At 73.7% G+C, this 17,962-nt stretch overlaps 1 protein-coding gene across 1 annotated transcript; it reads right to left on the reverse strand.

Moving 5' to 3' along the window:
• Positions 1 to 487: 487 nt before the first annotated feature.
• LOC138428886 (uncharacterized) lies at positions 488 to 17,530 on the reverse strand (the record flags this gene model as incomplete). The annotated part of the gene is made up of 9 exons (XM_070289474.1): positions 488 to 538; positions 1,181 to 1,255; positions 6,758 to 6,868; positions 9,938 to 10,003; positions 10,631 to 10,705; positions 11,762 to 12,016; positions 14,144 to 14,194; positions 16,244 to 16,312; positions 17,459 to 17,530. Coding segments are annotated over 9 exons (825 nt in total), but the record flags the coding sequence as incomplete, so codon positions are not given.
• Between the last annotated feature and the right edge of the window lie 432 nt (positions 17,531 to 17,962).

A 17,962-nucleotide genomic window follows, 5' to 3' on the forward strand; every position in this document is an offset into this window, starting at 1 on the left:
TGGGGGTGGCGGCGGCCGCGGGCGTGGGCGTGGGCGTGGCCGTGGCCGTGGCGGTGGGGGTGGGGGTGGGTGTGTCTGAGGGGCTGGCCAGAGCGCGTGTGGAGCCGAGGGCCACGGCGGAGGTGGCGGTGGTGGATGGAGCCGCGGGCCCGGTGGATGTGGCCTCGGTGGTGGCGGGCGTGGAGCTGGGGGCTGGCGTCCTGACCGAGGAGGGAGGGAGAGTCGTGGATGTGTGCGGCGTGGCGGAGGCCGGGAGGGGTGAGGTGAAGGCGGAAGTGAGGGTGCTCCCGCTGGAGTAGATGGTGGAAGCGGTGAGGACCGGAGCGCTGGGCGGTGCTGTGGGCGTGGGTGTGGTCACCCGGAGGGTGCTAGCCGCCCCGGTGGTGTGTGCCGCGGCGGCAGAGGGCAGAGTGGCCGTGAGGGAGGTGGCCGGGGCTGCGGTGTCCCTGGGAGTGGCGACCTGCGTGCTGGACCCGGTGGGCGTGCTGGCGGGAGGCGAGGGGCCGGCAGTGGTGTGGGTGGCGGGGAGTGTGGTCAGGTCGGTGGGCAGAGGGCTGGGGTTCGGGGTGGAGGCGGAGGCGGGCTCTGTGCTGGGGGCAGGTGGAGGGGAGCGAGGCACCCCCGTGGACGAGGTCGGGCTATTGGTGGCCACGGGAGTGGAGGTGGTGGACGCGGGAGCATAGAGTGTGCTGCTGGGCGTGGCGGAGGATGTGAGGGACGGCGGAGAGGGCACCTCCGTGGCGACAGGCTGGCTAGAGGCGTCACTGGGAGGAGTCGCCGTGGTGGTGGGGTGCGGGGGCGGCCCACTGGTGCTGGGGGCAGGTGGGCTGGCCGCCTCGGCCGGAGTGGTGCTGGCCCCGGTACTGCCGGAGGCCGGGGAGGAGGCGCCTAGCGATGTGGCGGGAATGGTGCCGGAGCCGAAGGGAGTCGCCGTGCTGCGGGGAGTGGTGAAGATGGAGGTGGCGGCCGGCGTGCTGGCCGAGGTTGCCTGGACAGGGAAGGTGCTGTGTGTGCGGTGGGTGGTGGGGCCGGAGGAGATGATGCCGGTGCTGGGGGTGGCGGCGGCCGCGGGCGTGGGCGTGGGCGTGGCCGTGGCCGTGGCGGTGGGGGTGGGGGTGGGTGTGTCTGAGGGGCTGGCCAGAGCGCGTGTGGAGCCGAGGGCCACGGCGGAGGTGGCGGTGGTGGATGGAGCCGCGGGCCCGGTGGATGTGGCCTCGGTGGTGGCGGGCGTGGAGCTGGGGGCTGGCGTCCTGACCGAGGAGGGAGGGAGAGTCGTGGATGTGTGCGGCGTGGCGGAGGCCGGGAGGGGTGAGGTGAAGGCGGAAGTGAGGGTGCTCCCGCTGGAGTAGATGGTGGAAGCGGTGAGGACCGGAGCGCTGGGCGGTGCTGTGGGCGTGGGTGTGGTCACCCGGAGGGTGCTAGCCGCCCCGGTGGTGTGTGCCGCGGCGGCAGAGGGCAGAGTGGCCGTGAGGGAGGTGGCCGGGGCTGCGGTGTCCCTGGGAGTGGCGACCTGCGTGCTGGACCCGGTGGGCGTGCTGGCGGGAGGCGAGGGGCCGGCAGTGGTGTGGGTGGCGGGGAGTGTGGTCATGTCGGTGGGCAGAGGGCTGGTGTTCGGGGTGGAGGCGGAGGCGGGCTCTGTGCTGGGGGCAGGTGGAGGGGAGCGAGGCACCCCCGTGGACGAGGTCGGGCTATTGGTGGCCACGGGAGTGGAGGTGGTGGACGCGGGAGCATAGAGTGTGCTGCTGGGCGTGGCGGAGGATGTGAGGGACGGCGGAGAGGGCACCTCCGTGGCGACAGGCTGGCTAGAGGCGTCACTGGGAGGAGTCGCCGTGGTGGTGGGGTGCGGGGGCGGCCCACTGGTGCTGGGGGCAGGTGGGCTGGCGGCCTCGGCCGGAGTGGTGCTGGCCCCGGTACTGCCGGAGGCCGGGGAGGAGGCGCCTAGCGATGTGGCGGGAATGGTGCCGGAGCCGAAGGGAGTCGCCGTGCTGCGGGGAGTGGTGAAGATGGAGGTGGCGGCCGGCGTGCTGGACGAGGTTGCCTGGACAGGGAAGGTGCTGTGTGTGCGGTGGGTGGTGGGGCCGGAGGAGATGATGCCGGTGCTGGGGGTGGCGGCGGCCGCGGGCGTGGGCGTGGGCGTGGCCGTGGCCGTGGCGGTGGGGGTGGGGGTGGGTGTGTCTGAGGGGCTGGCCAGAGCGCGTGTGGAGCCGAGGGCCACGGCGGAGGTGGCGGTGGTGGATGGAGCCGCGGGCCCGGTGGATGTGGCCTCGGTGGTGGCGGGCGTGGAGCTGGGGGCTGGCGTCCTGACCGAGGAGGGAGGGAGAGTCGTGGATGTGTGCGGCGTGGCGGAGGCCGGGAGGGGTGAGGTGAAGGCGGAAGTGAGGGTGCTCCCGCTGGAGTAGATGGTGGAAGCGGTGAGGACCGGAGCGCTGGGTGGTGCTGTGGGCGTGGGTGTGGTCACCCGGAGGGTGCTAGCCGCCCCGGTGGTGTGTGCCGCGGCGGCAGAGGGCAGAGTGGCCGTGAGGGAGGTGGCCGGGGCTGCGGTGTCCCTGGGAGTGGCGACCTGCGTGCTGGACCCGGTGGGCGTGCTGGCGGGAGGCGAGGGGCCGGCAGTGGTGTGGGTGGCGGGGAGTGTGGTCAGGTCGGTGGGCAGAGGGCTGGTGTTCGGGGTGGAGGCGGAGGCGGGCTCTGTGCTGGGGGCAGGTGGAGGGGAGCGAGGCACCCCCGTGGACGAGGTCGGGCTATTGGTGGCCACGGGAGTGGAGGTGGTGGACGCGGGAGCATAGAGTGTGCTGCTGGGCGTGGCGGAGGATGTGAGGGACGGCGGAGAGGGCACCTCCGTGGCGACAGGCTGGCTAGAGGCGTCACTGGGAGGATTCGCCATGGTGGTGGGGTGCGGGGGCGGCCCACTGGTACTGGGGGCAGGTGGGCTGGCCGCCTCGGCCGGAGTGGTGCTGGCCCCGGTACTGCCGGAGGCCGGGGAGGAGGCGCCTAGCGATGTGGCGGGAATGGTGCCGGAGCCAAAGGGAGTCGCCGTGCTGCGGGGAGTGGTGAAGATGGAGGTGGCGGCCGGCGTGCTGGCCGAGGTTGCCTGGACAGGGAAGGTGCTGTGTGTGCGGTGGGTGGTGGGGCCGGAGGAGATGATGCCGGTGCTGGGGGTGGCGGCGGCCGCGGGCGTGGGCGTGGGCGTGGCCGTGGCCGTGGCGGTGGGGGTGGGGGTGGGTGTGTCTGAGGGGCTGGCCAGAGCGCGTGTGGAGCCGAGGGCCACGGCGGAGGTGGCGGTGGTGGATGGAGCCGCGGGCCCGGTGGATGTGGCCTCGGTGGTGGCGGGCGTGGAGCTGGGGGCTGGCGTCCTGACCGAGGAGGGAGGGAGAGTCGTGGATGTGTGCGGCGTGGCGGAGGCCGGGAGGCGTGAGGTGAAGGCGGAAGTGAGGGTGCTCCCGCTGGAGTAGATGGTGGAAGCGGTGAGGACCGGAGCGCTGGGCGGTGCTGTGGGCGTGGGTGTGGTCACCCGGAGGGTGCTAGCCGCCCCGGTGGTGTGTGCCGCGGCGGCAGAGGGCAGAGTGGCCGTGAGGGAGGTGGCCGGGGCTGCGGTGTCCCTGGGAGTGGCGACCTGCGTGCTGGACCCGGTGGGCGTGCTGGCGGGAGGCGAGGGGCCGGCAGTGGTGTGGGTGGCGGGGAGTGTGGTCATGTCGGTGGGCAGAGGGCTGGTGTTCGGGGTGGAGGCGGAGGCGGGCTCTGTGCTGGGGGCAGGTGGAGGGGAGCGAGGCACCCCCGTGGACGAGGTCGGGCTATTGGTGGCCACGGGAGTGGAGGTGGTGGACGCGGGAGCATAGAGTGTGCTGCTGGGCGTGGCGGAGGATGTGAGGGACGGCGGAGAGGGCACCTCCGTGGCGACAGGCTGGCTAGAGGCGTCACTGGGAGGAGTCGCCGTGGTGGTGGGGTGCGGGGGCGGCCCACTGGTGCTGGGGGCAGGTGGGCTGGCCGCCTCGGCCGGAGTGGTGCTGGCCCCGGTACTGCCGGAGGCCGGGGAGGAGGCGCCTAGCGATGTGGCGGGAATGGTGCCGGAGCCGAAGGGAGTCGCCGTGCTGCGGGGAGTGGTGAAGATGGAGGTGGCGGCCGGCATGCTGGCCGAGGTTGCCTGGACAGGGAAGGTGCTGTGTGTGCGGTGGGTGGTGGGGCCGGAGGAGATGATGCCGGTGCTGGGGGTGGCGGCGGCCGCGGGCGTGGGCGTGGGCGTGGCCGTGGCCATGGCGGTGGGGGTGGGGGTGGGTGTGTCTGAGGGGCTGGCCAGAGCGCGTGTGGAGCCGAGGGCCACGGCGGAGGTGGCGGTGGTGGATGGAGCCGCGGGCCCGGTGGATGTGGCCTCGGTGGTGGCGGGCGTGGAGCTGGGGGCTGGCGTCCTGACCGAGGAGGGAGGGAGAGTCGTGGATGTGTGCGGCGTGGCGGAGGCCGGGAGGGGTGAGGTGAAGGCGGAAGTGAGGGTGCTCCCGCTGGAGTAGATGGTGGAAGCGGTGAGGACCGGAGCGCTGGGCGGTGCTGTGGGCGTGGGTGTGGTCACCCGGAGGGTGCTAGCCGCCCCGGTGGTGTGTGCCGCGGCGGCAGAGGGCAGAGTGGCCGTGAGGGAGGTGGCCGGGGCTGCGGTGTCCCTGGGAGTGGCGACCTGCGTGCTGGACCCGGTGGGCGTGCTGGCGGGAGGCGAGGGGCCGGCAGTGGTGTGGGTGGCGGGGAGTGTGGTCATGTCGGTGGGCAGAGGGCTGGTGTTCGGGGTGGAGGCGGAGGCGGGCTCTGTGCTGGGGGCAGGTGGAGGGGAGCGAGGCACCCCCGTGGACGAGGTCGGGCTATTGGTGGCCACGGGAGTGGAGGTGGTGGACGCGGGAGCATAGAGTGTGCTGCTGGGCGTGGCGGAGGATGTGAGGGACGGCGGAGAGGGCACCTCCGTGGCGACAGGCTGGCTAGAGGCGTCACTGGGAGGAGTCGCCGTGGTGGTGGGGTGCGGGGGCGGCCCACTGGTGCTGGGGGCAGGTGGGCTGGCCGCCTCGGCCGGAGTGGTGCTGGCCCCGGTACTGCCGGAGGCCGGGGAGGAGGCGCCTAGCGATGTGGCGGGAATGGTGCCGGAGCCGAAGGGAGTCGCCGTGCTGCGGGGAGTGGTGAAGATGGAGGTGGCGGCCGGCGTGCTGGCCGAGGTTGCCTGGACAGGGAAGGTGCTGTGTGTGCGGTGGGTGGTGGGGCCGGAGGAGATGATGCCGGTGCTGGGGGTGGCGGCGGCCGCGGGCGTGGGCGTGGGCGTGGCCGTGGCCGTGGCGGTGGGGGTGGGGGTGGGTGTGTCTGAGGGGCTGGCCAGAGCGCGTGTGGAGCCGAGGGCCACGGCGGAGGTGGCGGTGGTGGATGGAGCCGCGGGCCCGGTGGATGTGGCCTCGGTGGTGGCGGGCGTGGAGCTGGGGGCTGGCGTCCTGACCGAGGAGGGAGGGAGAGTCGTGGATGTGTGCGGCGTGGCGGAGGCCGGGAGGGGTGAGGTGAAGGCGGAAGTGAGGGTGCTCCCGCTGGAGTAGATGGTGGAAGCGGTGAGGACCGGAGCGCTGGGCGGTGCTGTGGGCGTGGGTGTGGTCACCCGGAGGGTGCTAGCCGCCCCGGTGGTGTGTGCCGCGGCGGCAGAGGGCAGAGTGGCCGTGAGGGAGGTGGCCGGGGCTGCGGTGTCCCTGGGAGTGGCGACCTGCGTGCTGGACCCGGTGGGCGTGCTGGCGGGAGGCGAGGGGCCGGCAGTGGTGTGGGTGGCGGGGAGTGTGGTCAGGTCGGTGGGCAGAGGGCTGGTGTTCGGGGTGGAGGCGGAGGCGGGCTCTGTGCTGGGGGCAGGTGGAGGGGAGCGAGGCACCCCCGTGGACGAGGTCGGGCTATTGGTGGCCACGGGAGTGGAGGTGGTGGACGCGGGAGCATAGAGTGTGCTGCTGGGCGTGGCGGAGGATGTGAGGGACGGCGGAGAGGGCACCTCCGTGGCGACAGGCTGGCTAGAGGCGTCACTGGGAGGAGTCGCCGTGGTGGTGGGGTGCGGGGGCGGCCCACTGGTGCTGGGGGCAGGTGGGCTGGCCGCCTCGGCCGGAGTGGTGCTGGCCCCGGTACTGCCGGAGGCCGGGGAGGAGGCGCCTAGCGATGTGGCGGGAATGGTGCCGGAGCCAAAGGGAGTCGCCGTGCTGCGGGGAGTGGTGAAGATGGAGGTGGCGGCCGGCGTGCTGGCCGAGGTTGCCTGGACAGGGAAGGTGCTGTGTGTGCGGTGGGTGGTGGGGCCGGAGGAGATGATGCCGGTGCTGGGGGTGGCGGCGGCCGCGGGCGTGGGCGTGGGCGTGGCCGTGGCCGTGGCGGTGGGGGGGGGGGTGGGGGTGTCTGAGGGGCTGGCCAGAGCGCGTGTGGAGCCGAGGGCCACGGCGGAGGTGGCGGTGGTGGATGGAGCCGCGGGCCCGGTGGATGTGGCCTCGGTGGTGGCGGGCGTGGAGCTGGGGGCTGGCGTCCTGACCGAGGAGGGAGGGAGAGTCGTGGATGTGTGCGGCGTGGCGGAGGCCGGGAGGCGTGAGGTGAAGGCGGAAGTGAGGGTGCTCCCGCTGGAGTAGATGGTGGAAGCGGTGAGGACCGGAGCGCTGGGCGGTGCTGTGGGCGTGGGTGTGGTCACCCGGAGGGTGCTAGCCGCCCCGGTGGTGTGTGCCGCGGCGGCAGAGGGCAGAGTGGCCGTGAGGGAGGTGGCCGGGGCTGCGGTGTCCCTGGGAGTGGCGACCTGCGTGCTGGACCCGGTGGGCGTGCTGGCGGGAGGCGAGGGGCCGGCAGTGGTGTGCGTGGCGGGGAGTGTGGTCATGTCGGTGGGCAGAGGGCTGGTGTTCGGGGTGGAGGCGGAGGCGGGCTCTGTGCTGGGGGCAGGTGGAGGGGAGCGAGGCACCCCCGTGGACGAGGTCGGGCTATTGGTGGCCACGGGAGTGGAGGTGGTGGACGCGGGAGCATAGAGTGTGCTGCTGGGCGTGGCGGAGGATGTGAGGGACGGCGGAGAGGGCACCTCCGTGGCGACAGGCTGGCTAGAGGCGTCACTGGGAGGAGTCGCCGTGGTGGTGGGGTGCGGGGGCGGCCCACTGGTGCTGGGGGCAGGTGGGCTGGCCGCCTCGGCCGGAGTGGTGCTGGCCCCGGTACTGCCGGAGGCCGGGGAGGAGGCGCCTAGCGATGTGGCGGGAATGGTGCCGGAGCCGAAGGGAGTCGCCGTGCTGCGGGGAGTGGTGAAGATGGAGGTGGCGGCCGGCGTGCTGGCCGAGGTTGCCTGGACAGGGAAGGTGCTGTGTGTGCGGTGGGTGGTGGGGCCGGAGGAGATGATGCCGGTGCTGGGGGTGGCGGCGGCCGCGGGCGTGGGCGTGGGCGTGGCCGTGGCCGTGGCGGTGGGGGGGGGGGGGGGTGTGTCTGAGGGGCTGGCCAGAGCGCGTGTGGAGCCGAGGGCCACGGCGGAGGTGGCGGTGGTGGATGGAGCCGCGGGCCCGGTGGATGTGGCCTCGGTGGTGGCGGGCGTGGAGCTGGGGGCTGGCGTCCTGACCGAGGAGGGAGGGAGAGTCGTGGATGTGTGCGGCGTGGCGGAGGCCGGGAGGGGTGAGGTGAAGGCGGAAGTGAGGGTGCTCCCGCTGGAGTAGATGGTGGAAGCGGTGAGGACCGGAGCGCTGGGCGGTGCTGTGGGCGTGGGTGTGGTCACCGGGAGGGTGCTAGCCGCCCCGGTGGTGTGTGCCGCGGCGGCAGAGGGCAGAGTGGCCGTGAGGGAGGTGGCCGGGGCTGCGGTGTCCCTGGGAGTGGCGACCTGCGTGCTGGACCCGGTGGGCGTGCTGGCGGGAGGAGAGGGGCCGGCAGTGGTGTGGGTGGCGGGGAGTGTGGTCAGGTCGGTGGGCAGAGGGCTGGTGTTCGGGGTGGAGGCGGAGGCGGGCTCTGTGCTGGGGGCAGGTGGAGGGGAGCGAGGCACCCCCGTGGACGAGGTCGGGCTATTGGTGGCCACGGGAGTGGAGGTGGTGGACGCGGGAGCATAGAGTGTGCTGCTGGGCGTGGCGGAGGATGTGAGGGACGGCGGAGAGGGCACCTCCGTGGCCACAGGCTGGCTAGAGGCGTCACTGGGAGGATTCGCCGTGGTGGTGGGGTGCGGGGGCGGCCCACTGGTGCTGGGGGCAGGTGGGCTGGCCGCCTCGGCCGGAGTGGTGCTGGCCCCGGTACTGCCGGAGGCCGGGGAGGAGGCGCCTAGCGATGTGGCGGGAATGGTGCCGGAGCCGAAGGGAGTCGCCGTGCTGCGGGGAGTGGTGAAGATGGAGGTGGCGGCCGGCGTGCTGGCCGAGGTTGCCTGGACAGGGAAGGTGCTGTGTGTGCGGTGGGTGGTGGGGCCGGAGGAGATGATGCCGGTGCTGGGGGTGGCGGCGGCCGCGGGTGTGGGCGTGGGCGTGGCCGTGGCCGTGGCGGTGGGGGGGGGGGTGGGTGTGTCTGAGGGGCTGGCCAGAGCGCGTGTGGAGCCGAGGGCCACGGCGGAGGTGGCGGTGGTGGATGGAGCCGCGGGCCCGGTGGATGTGGCCTCGGTGGTGGCGGGCGTGGAGCTGGGGGCTGGCGTCCTGACCGAGGAGGGAGGGAGAGTCGTGGATGTGTGCGGCGTGGCGGAGGCCGGGAGGGGTGAGGTGAAGGCGGAAGTGAGGGTGCTCCCGCTGGAGTAGATGGTGGAAGCGGTGAGGACCGGAGCGCTGGGCGGTGCTGTGGGCGTGGGTGTGGTCACCCGGAGGGTGCTAGCCGCCCCGGTGGTGTGTGCCGCGGCGGCAGAGGGCAGAGTGGCCGTGAGGGAGGTGGCCGGGGCTGCGGTGTCCCTGGGAGTGGCGACCTGCGTGCTGGACCCGGTGGGCGTGCTGGCGGGAGGCGAGGGGCCGGCAGTGGTGTGGGTGGCGGGGAGTGTGGTCATGTCGGTGGGCAGAGGGCTGGTGTTCGGGGTGGAGGCGGAGGCGGGCTCTGTGCTGGGGGCAGGTGGAGGGGAGCGAGGCACCCCCGTGGACGAGGTCGGGCTATTGGTGGCCACGGGAGTGGAGGTGGTGGACGCGGGAGCATAGAGTGTGCTGCTGGGCGTGGCGGAGGATGTGAGGGACGGCGGAGAGGGCACCTCCGTGGCGACAGGCTGGCTAGAGGCGTCACTGGGAGGAGTCGCCGTGGTGGTGGGGTGCGGGGGCGGCCCACTGGTGCTGGGGGCAGGTGGGCTGGCCGCCTCGGCCGGAGTGGTGCTGGCCCCGGTACTGCCGGAGGCCGGGGAGGAGGCGCCTAGCGATGTGGCGGGAATGGTGCCGGAGCCGAAGGGAGTCGCCGTGCTGCGGGGAGTGGTGAAGATGGAGGTGGCGGCCGGCGTGCTGGCCGAGGTTGCCTGGACAGGGAAGGTGCTGTGTGTGCGGTGGGTGGTGGGGCCGGAGGAGATGATGCCGGTGCTGGGGGTGGCGGCGGCCGCGGGCGTGGGCGTGGGCGTGGCCGTGGCCGTGGCGGTGGGGGTGGGGGTGGGTGTGTCTGAGGGGCTGGCCAGAGCGCGTGTGGAGCCGAGGGCCACGGCGGAGGTGGCGGTGGTGGATGGAGCCGCGGGCCCGGTGGATGTGGCCTCGGTGGTGGCGGGCGTGGAGCTGGGGGCTGGCGTCCTGACCGAGGAGGGAGGGAGAGTCGTGGATGTGTGCGGCGTGGCGGAGGCCGGGAGGGGTGAGGTGAAGGCGGAAGTGAGGGTGCTCCCGCTGGAGTAGATGGTGGAAGCGGTGAGGACCGGAGCGCTGGGCGGTGCTGTGGGCGTGGGTGTGGTCACCCGGAGGGTGCTAGCCGCCCCGGTGGTGTGTGCCGCGGCGGCAGAGGGCAGAGTGGCCGTGAGGGAGGTGGCCGGGGCTGCGGTGTCCCTGGGAGTGGCGACCTGCGTGCTGGACCCGGTGGGCGTGCTGGCGGGAGGCGAGGGGCCGGCAGTGGTGTGGGTGGCGGGGAGTGTGGTCATGTCGGTGGGCAGAGGGCTGGTGTTCGGGGTGGAGGCGGAGGCGGGCTCTGTGCTGGGGGCAGGTGGAGGGGAGCGAGGCACCCCCGTGGACGAGGTCGGGCTATTGGTGGCCACGGGAGTGGAGGTGGTGGACGCGGGAGCATAGAGTGTGCTGCTGGGCGTGGCGGAGGATGTGAGGGACGGCGGAGAGGGCACCTCCGTGGCGACAGGCTGGCTAGAGGCGTCACTGGGAGGAGTCGCCGTGGTGGTGGGGTGCGGGGGCGGCCCACTGGTGCTGGGGGCAGGTGGGCTGGCCGCCTCGGCCGGAGTGGTGCTGGCCCCGGTACTGCCGGAGGCCGGGGAGGAGGCGCCTAGCGATGTGGCGGGAATGGTGCCGGAGCCGAAGGGAGTCGCCGTGCTGCGGGGAGTGGTGAAGATGGAGGTGGCGGCCGGCGTGCTGGCCGAGGTTGCCTGGACAGGGAAGGTGCTGTGTGTGCGGTGGGTGGTGGGGCCGGAGGAGATGATGCCGGTGCTGGGGGTGGCGGCGGCCGCGGGCGTGGGCGTGGGCGTGGCCGTGGCCGTGGCGGTGGGGGTGGGGGTGGGTGTGTCTGAGGGGCTGGCCAGAGCGCGTGTGGAGCCGAGGGCCACGGCGGAGGTGGCGGTGGTGGATGGAGCCGCGGGCCCGGTGGATGTGGCCTCGGTGGTGGCGGGCGTGGAGCTGGGGGCTGGCGTCCTGACCGAGGAGGGAGGGAGAGTCGTGGATGTGTGCGGCGTGGCGGAGGCCGGGAGGGGTGAGGTGAAGGCGGAAGTGAGGGTGCTCCCGCTGGAGTAGATGGTGGAAGCGGTGAGGACCGGAGCGCTGGGCGGTGCTGTGGGCGTGGGTGTGGTCACCCGGAGGGTGCTAGCCGCCCCGGTGGTGTGTGCCGCGGCGGCAGAGGGCAGAGTGGCCGTGAGGGAGGTGGCCGGGGCTGCGGTGTCCCTGGGAGTGGCGACCTGCGTGCTGGACCCGGTGGGCGTGCTGGCGGGAGGCGAGGGGCCGGCAGTGGTGTGGGTGGCGGGGAGTGTGGTCATGTCGGTGGGCAGAGGGCTGGTGTTCGGGGTGGAGGCGGAGGCGGGCTCTGTGCTGGGGGCAGGTGGAGGGGAGCGAGGCACCCCCGTGGACGAGGTCGGGCTATTGGTGGCCACGGGAGTGGAGGTGGTGGACGCGGGAGCATAGAGTGTGCTGCTGGGCGTGGCGGAGGATGTGAGGGACGGCGGAGAGGGCACCTCCGTGGCGACAGGCTGGCTAGAGGCGTCACTGGGAGGAGTCGCCGTGGTGGTGGGGTGCGGGGGCGGCCCACTGGTGCTGGGGGCAGGTGGGCTGGCCGCCTCGGCCGGAGTGGTGCTGGCCCCGGTACTGCCGGAGGCCGGGGAGGAGGCGCCTAGCGATGTGGCGGGAATGGTGCCGGAGCCGAAGGGAGTCGCCGTGCTGCGGGGAGTGGTGAAGATGGAGGTGGCGGCCGGCGTGCTGGCCGAGGTTGCCTGGACAGGGAAGGTGCTGTGTGTGCGGTGGGTGGTGGGGCCGGAGGAGATGATGCCGGTGCTGGGGGTGGCGGCGGCTGCGGGCGTGGGCGTGGGCGTGGGCGTGGCCGTGGCCGTGGCGGTGGGGGGGGGGGGGGGTGTGTCTGAGGGGCTGGCCAGAGCGCGTGTGGAGCCGAGGGCCACGGCGGAGGTGGCGGTGGTGGATGGAGCCGCGGGCCCGGTGGATGTGGCCTCGGTGGTGGCGGGCGTGGAGCTGGGGGCTGGCGTCCTGACCGAGGAGGGAGGGAGAGTCGTGGCTGTGTGCGGCGTGGCGGAGGCCGGGAGGGGTGAGGTGAAGGCGGCAGTGAGGGTGCTCCCGCTGGAGTAGATGGTGGAAGCGGTGAGGACCGGAGCGCTGGGCGGTGCTGTGGGCGTGGGTGTGGTCACCCGGAGGGTGCTAGCCGCCCCGGTGGTGTGTGCCGCGGCGGCAGAGGGCAGAGTGGCCGTGAGGGAGGTGGCCGGGGCTGCGGTGTCCCTGGGAGTGGCGACCTGCGTGCTGGACCCGGTGGGCGTGCTGGCGGGAGGCGAGGGGCCGGCAGTGGTGTGGGTGGCGGGGAGTGTGGTCATGTCGGTGGGCAGAGGGCTGGTGTTCGGGGTGGAGGCGGAGGCGGGCTCTGTGCTGGGGGCAGGTGGAGGGGAGCGAGGCACCCCCGTGGACGAGGTCGGGCTATTGGTGGCCACGGGAGTGGAGGTGGTGGACGCGGGAGCATAGAGTGTGCTGCTGGGCGTGGCGGAGGATGTGAGGGACGGCGGAGAGGGCACCTCCGTGGCGACAGGCTGGCTAGAGGCGTCACTGGGAGGAGTCGCCGTGGTGGTGGGGTGCGGGGGCGGCCCACTGGTGCTGGGGGCAGGTGGGCTGGCCGCCTCGGCCGGAGTGGTGCTGGCCCCGGTACTGCCGGAGGCCGGGGAGGAGGCGCCTAGCGATGTGGCGGGAATGGTGCCGGAGCCGAAGGGAGTCGCCGTGCTGCGGGGAGTGGTGAAGATGGAGGTGGCGGCCGGCGTGCTGGCCGAGGTTGCCTGGACAGGGAAGGTGCTGTGTGTGCGGTGGGTGGTGGGGCCGGAGGAGATGATGCCGGTGCTGGGGGTGGCGGCGGCCGCGGGCGTGGGCGTGGGCGTGGCCGTGGCCGTGGCGGTGGGGGTGGGGGTGGGTGTGTCTGAGGGGCTGGCCAGAGCGCGTGTGGAGCCGAGGGCCACGGCGGAGGTGGCGGTGGTGGATGGAGCCGCGGGCCCGGTGGATGTGGCCTCGGTGGTGGCGGGCGTGGAGCTGGGGGCTGGCGTCCTGACCGAGGAGGGAGGGAGAGTCGTGGATGTGTGCGGCGTGGCGGAGGCCGGGAGGGGTGAGGTGAAGGCGGAAGTGAGGGTGCTCCCGCTGGAGTAGATGGTGGAAGCGGTGAGGACCGGAGCGCTGGGCGGTGCTGTGGGCGTGGGTGTGGTCACCCGGAGGGTGCTAGCCGCCCCGGTGGTGTGTGCCGCGGCGGCAGAGGGCAGAGTGGCCGTGAGGGAGGTGGCCGGGGCTGCGGTGTCCCTGGGAGTGGCGACCTGCGTGCTGGACCCGGTGGGGGTGCTGGCGGGAGGAGAGGGGCCGGCAGTGGTGTGGGTGGCGGGGAGTGTGGTCATGTCGGTGGGCAGAGGGCTGGTGTTCGGGGTGGAGGCGGAGGCGGGCTCTGTGCTGGGGGCAGGTGGAGGGGAGCGAGGCACCCCCGTGGACGAGGTCGGGCTATTGGTGGCCACGGGAGTGGAGGTGGTGGACGCGGGAGCATAGAGTGTGCTGCTGGGCGTGGCGGAGGGTGTGAGGGACGGCGGAGAGGGCACCTCCGTGGCCACAGGCTGGCTAGAGGCGTCACTGGGAGGATTCGCCGTGGTGGTGGGGTGCGGGGGCGGCCCACTGGTGCTGGGGGCAGGTGGGCTGGCCGCCTCGGCCGGAGTGGTGCTGGCCCCGGTACTGCCGGAGGCCGGGGAGGAGGCGCCTAGCGATGTGGCGGGAATGGTGCCGGAGCCGAAGGGAGTCGCCGTGCTGCGGGGAGTGGTGAAGATGGAGGTGGCGGCCGGCGTGCTGGCCGAGGTTGCCTGGACAGGGAAGGTGCTGTGTGTGCGGTGGGTGGTGGGGCCGGAGGAGATGATGCCGGTGCTGGGGGTGGCGGCGGCCGCGGGCGTGGGCGTGGCCGTGGCCGTGGCCGTGGCGGTGGGGGTGGGGGTGGGTGTGTCTGAGGGGCTGGCCAGAGCGCGTGTGGAGCCGAGGGCCACGGCGGAGGTGGCGGTGGTGGATGGAGCCGCGGGCCCGGTGGATGTGGCCTCGGTGGTGGCGGGCGTGGAGCTGGGGGCTGGCGTCCTGACCGAGGAGGGAGGGAGAGTCGTGGATGTGTGCGGCGTGGCGGAGGCCGGGAGGGGTGAGGTGAAGGCGGAAGTGAGGGTGCTCCCGCTGGAGTAGATGGTGGAAGCGGTGAGGACCGGAGCGCTGGGCGGTGCTGTGGGCGTGGGTGTGGTCACCCGGAGGGTGCTAGCCGCCCCGGTGGTGTGTGCCGCGGCGGCAGAGGGCAGAGTGGCCGTGAGGGAGGTGGCCGGGGCTGCGGTGTCCCTGGGAGTGGCGACCTGCGTGCTGGACCCGGTGGGCGTGCTGGCGGGAGGCGAGGGGCCGGCAGTGGTGTGGGTGGCGGGGAGTGTGGTCATGTCGGTGGGCAGAGGGCTGGTGTTCGGGGTGGAGGCGGAGGCGGGCTCTGTGCTGGGGGCAGGTGGAGGGGAGCGAGGCACCCCCGTGGACGAGGTCGGGCTATTGGTGGCCACGGGAGTGGAGGTGGTGGACGCGGGAGCATAGAGTGTGCTGCTGGGCGTGGCGGAGGATGTGAGGGATGGCGGAGAGGGCACCTCCGTGGCGACAGGCTGGCTAGAGGCGTCACTGGGAGGAGTCGCCGTGGTGGTGGGGTGCGGGGGCGGCCCACTGGTGCTGGGGGCAGGTGGGCTGGCCGCCTCGGCCGGAGTGGTGCTGGCCCCGGTACTGCCGGAGGCCGGGGAGGAGGCGCCTAGCGATGTGGCGGGAATGGTGCCGGAGCCGAAGGGAGTCGCCGTGCTGCGGGGAGTGGTGAAGATGGAGGTGGCGGCCGGCGTGCTGGCCGAGGTTGCCTGGACAGGGAAGGTGCTGTGTGTGCGGTGGGTGGTGGGGCCGGAGGAGATGATGCCGGTGCTGGGGGTGGCGGCGGCCGCGGGCGTGGGCGTGGCCGTGGCCGTGGCCGTGGCGGTGGGGGGGGGGGGGGGTGTGTCTGAGGGGCTGGCCAGAGCGCGTGTGGAGCCGAGGGCCACGGCGGAGGTGGCGGTGGTGGATGGAGCCGCGGGCCCGGTGGATGTGGCCTCGGTGGTGGCGGGCGTGGAGCTGGGGGCTGGCGTCCTGACCGAGGAGGGAGGGAGAGTCGTGGATGTGTGCGGCGTGGCGGAGGCCGGGAGGGGTGAGGTGAAGGCGGAAGTGAGGGTGCTCCCGCTGGAGTAGATGGTGGAAGCGGTGAGGACCGGAGCGCTGGGCGGTGCTGTGGGCGTGGGTGTGGTCACCCGGAGGGTGCTAGCCGCCCCGGTGGTGTGTGCCGCGGCGGCAGAGGGCAGAGTGGCCGTGAGGGAGGTGGCCGGGGCTGCGGTGTCCCTGGGAGTGGCGACCTGCGTGCTGGACCCGGTGGGCGTGCTGGCGGGAGGCGAGGGGCCGGCAGTGGTGTGGGTGGCGGGGAGTGTGGTCATGTCGGTGGGCAGAGGGCTGGTGTTCGGGGTGGAGGCGGAGGCGGGCTCTGTGCTGGGGGCAGGTGGAGGGGAGCGAGGCACCCCCGTGGACGAGGTCGGGCTATTGGTGGCCACGGGAGTGGAGGTGGTGGACGCGGGAGCATAGAGTGTGCTGCTGGGCGTGGCGGAGGATGTGAGGGACGGCGGAGAGGGCACCTCCGTGGCGACAGGCTGGCTAGAGGCGTCACTGGGAGGAGTCGCCGTGGTGGTGGGGTGCGGGGGCGGCCCACTGGTGCTGGGGGCAGGTGGGCTGGCCGCCTCGGCCGGAGTGGTGCTGGCCCCGGTACTGCCGGAGGCCGGGGAGGAGGCGCCTAGCGATGTGGCGGGAATGGTGCCGGAGCCGAAGGGAGTCGCCGTGCTGCGGGGAGTGGTGAAGATGGAGGTGGCGGCCGGCGTGCTGGCCGAGGTTGCCTGGACAGGGAAGGTGCTGTGTGTGCGGTGGGTGGTGGGGCCGGAGGAGATGATGCCGGTGCTGGGGGTGGCGGCGGCCGCGGGCGTGGGCGTGGGCGTGGGCGTGGCCGTGGCGGTGGGGGGGGGGGTGGGTGTGTCTGAGGGGCTGGCCAGAGCGCGTGTGGAGCCGAGGGCCACGGCGGAGGTGGCGGTGGTGGATGGAGCCGCGGGCCCGGTGGATGTGGCCTCGGTGGTGGCGGGCGTGGAGCTGGGGGCTGGCGTCCTGACCGAGGAGGGAGGGAGAGTCGTGGATGTGTGCGGCGTGGCGGAGGCCGGGAGGCGTGAGGTGAAGGCGGAAGTGAGGGTGCTCCCGCTGGAGTAGATGGTGGAAGCGGTGAGGACCGGAGCGCTGGGCGGTGCTGTGGGCGTGGGTGTGGTCACCCGGAGGGTGCTAGCCGCCCCGGTGGTGTGTGCCGCGGCGGCAGAGGGCAGAGTGGCCGTGAGGGAGGTGGCCGGGGCTGCGGTGTCCCTGGGAGTGGCGACCTGCGTGCTGGACCCGGTGGGCGTGCTGGCGGGAGGCGAGGGGCCGGCAGTGGTGTGGGTGGCGGGGAGTGTGGTCATGTCGGTGGGCAGAGGGCTGGTGTTCGGGGTGGAGGCGGAGGCGGGCTCTGTGCTGGGGGCAGGTGGAGGGGAGCGAGGCACCCCCGTGGACGAGGTCGGGCTATTGGTGGCCACGGGAGTGGAGGTGGTGGACGCGGGAGCATAGAGTGTGCTGCTGGGCGTGGCGGAGGCTGTGAGGGACGGCGGAGAGGGCACCTCCGTGGCGACAGGCTGGCTAGAGGCGTCACTGGGAGGAGTCGCCGTGGTGGTGGGGTGCGGGGGCGGCCCACTGGTGCTGGGGGCAGGTGGGCTGGCCGCCTCGGCCGGAGTGGTGCTGGCCCCGGTACTGCCGGAGGCCGGGGAGGAGGCGCCTAGCGATGTGGCGGGAATGGTGCCGGAGCCGAAGGGAGTCGCCGTGCTGCGGGGAGTGGTGAAGATGGAGGTGGCGGCCGGCGTGCTGGCCGAGGTTGCCTGGACAGGGAAGGTGCTGTGTGTGCGGTGGGTGGTGGGGCCGGAGGAGATGATGCCGGTGCTGGGGGTGGCGGCGGCCGCGGGCGTGGGCGTGGGCGTGGCCGTGGCCGTGGCGGTGGGGGTGGGGGTGGGTGTGTCTGAGGGGCTGGCCAGAGCGCGTGTGGAGCCGAGGGCCACGGCGGAGGTGGCGGTGGTGGATGGAGCCGCGGGCCCGGTGGATGTGGCCTCGGTGGTGGCGGGCGTGGAGCTGGGGGCTGGCGTCCTGACCGAGGAGGGAGGGAGAGTCGTGGATGTGTGCGGCGTGGTGGAGGCCGGGAGGGGTGAGGTGAAGGCGGAAGTGAGGGTGCTCCCGCTGGAGTAGATGGTGGAAGCGGTGAGGACCGGAGCGCTGGGCGGTGCTGTGGGCGTGGGTGTGGTCACCCGGAGGGTGCTAGCCGCCCCGGTGGTGTGTGCCGCGGCGGCAGAGGGCAGAGTGGCCGTGAGGGAGGTGGCCGGGGCTGCGGTGTCCCTGGGAGTGGCGACCTGCGTGCTGGACCCGGTGGGCGTGCTGGCGGGAGGCGAGGGGCCGGCAGTGGTGTGGGTGGCGGGGAGTGTGGTCATGTCGGTGGGCAGAGGGCTGGTGTTCGGGGTGGAGGCGGAGGCGGGCTCTGTGCTGGGGGCAGGTGGAGGGGAGCGAGGCACCCCCGTGGACGAGGTCGGGCTATTGGTGGCCACGGGAGTGGAGGTGGTGGACGCGGGAGCATAGAGTGTGCTGCTGGGCGTGGCGGAGGATGTGAGGGACGGCGGAGAGGGCACCTCCGTGGCGACAGGCTGGCTAGAGGCGTCACTGGGAGGAGTCGCCGTGGTGGTGGGGTGCGGGGGCGGCCCACTGGTGCTGGGGGCAGGTGGGCTGGCCGCCTCGGCCGGAGTGGTGCTGGCCCCGGTACTGCCGGAGGCCGGGGAGGAGGCGCCTAGCGATGTGGCGGGAATGGTGCCGGAGCCGAAGGGAGTCGCCGTGCTGCGGGGAGTGGTGAAGATGGAGGTGGCGGCCGGCGTGCTGGCCGAGGTTGCCTGGACAGGGAAGGTGCTGTGTGTGCGGTGGGTGGTGGGGCCGGAGGAGATGATGCCGGTGCTGGGGGTGGCGGCGGCCGCGGGCGTGGGCGTGGGCGTGGGCGTGGCCGTGGCGGTGGGGGTGGGGGTGGGTGTGTCTGAGGGGCTGGCCAGAGCGCGTGTGGAGCC

Source organism: Ovis canadensis, chromosome 24, assembly GCF_042477335.2.
Source record: "Ovis canadensis isolate MfBH-ARS-UI-01 breed Bighorn chromosome 24, ARS-UI_OviCan_v2, whole genome shotgun sequence".
Taxonomy (NCBI): domain Eukaryota; kingdom Metazoa; phylum Chordata; class Mammalia; order Artiodactyla; family Bovidae; genus Ovis; species Ovis canadensis.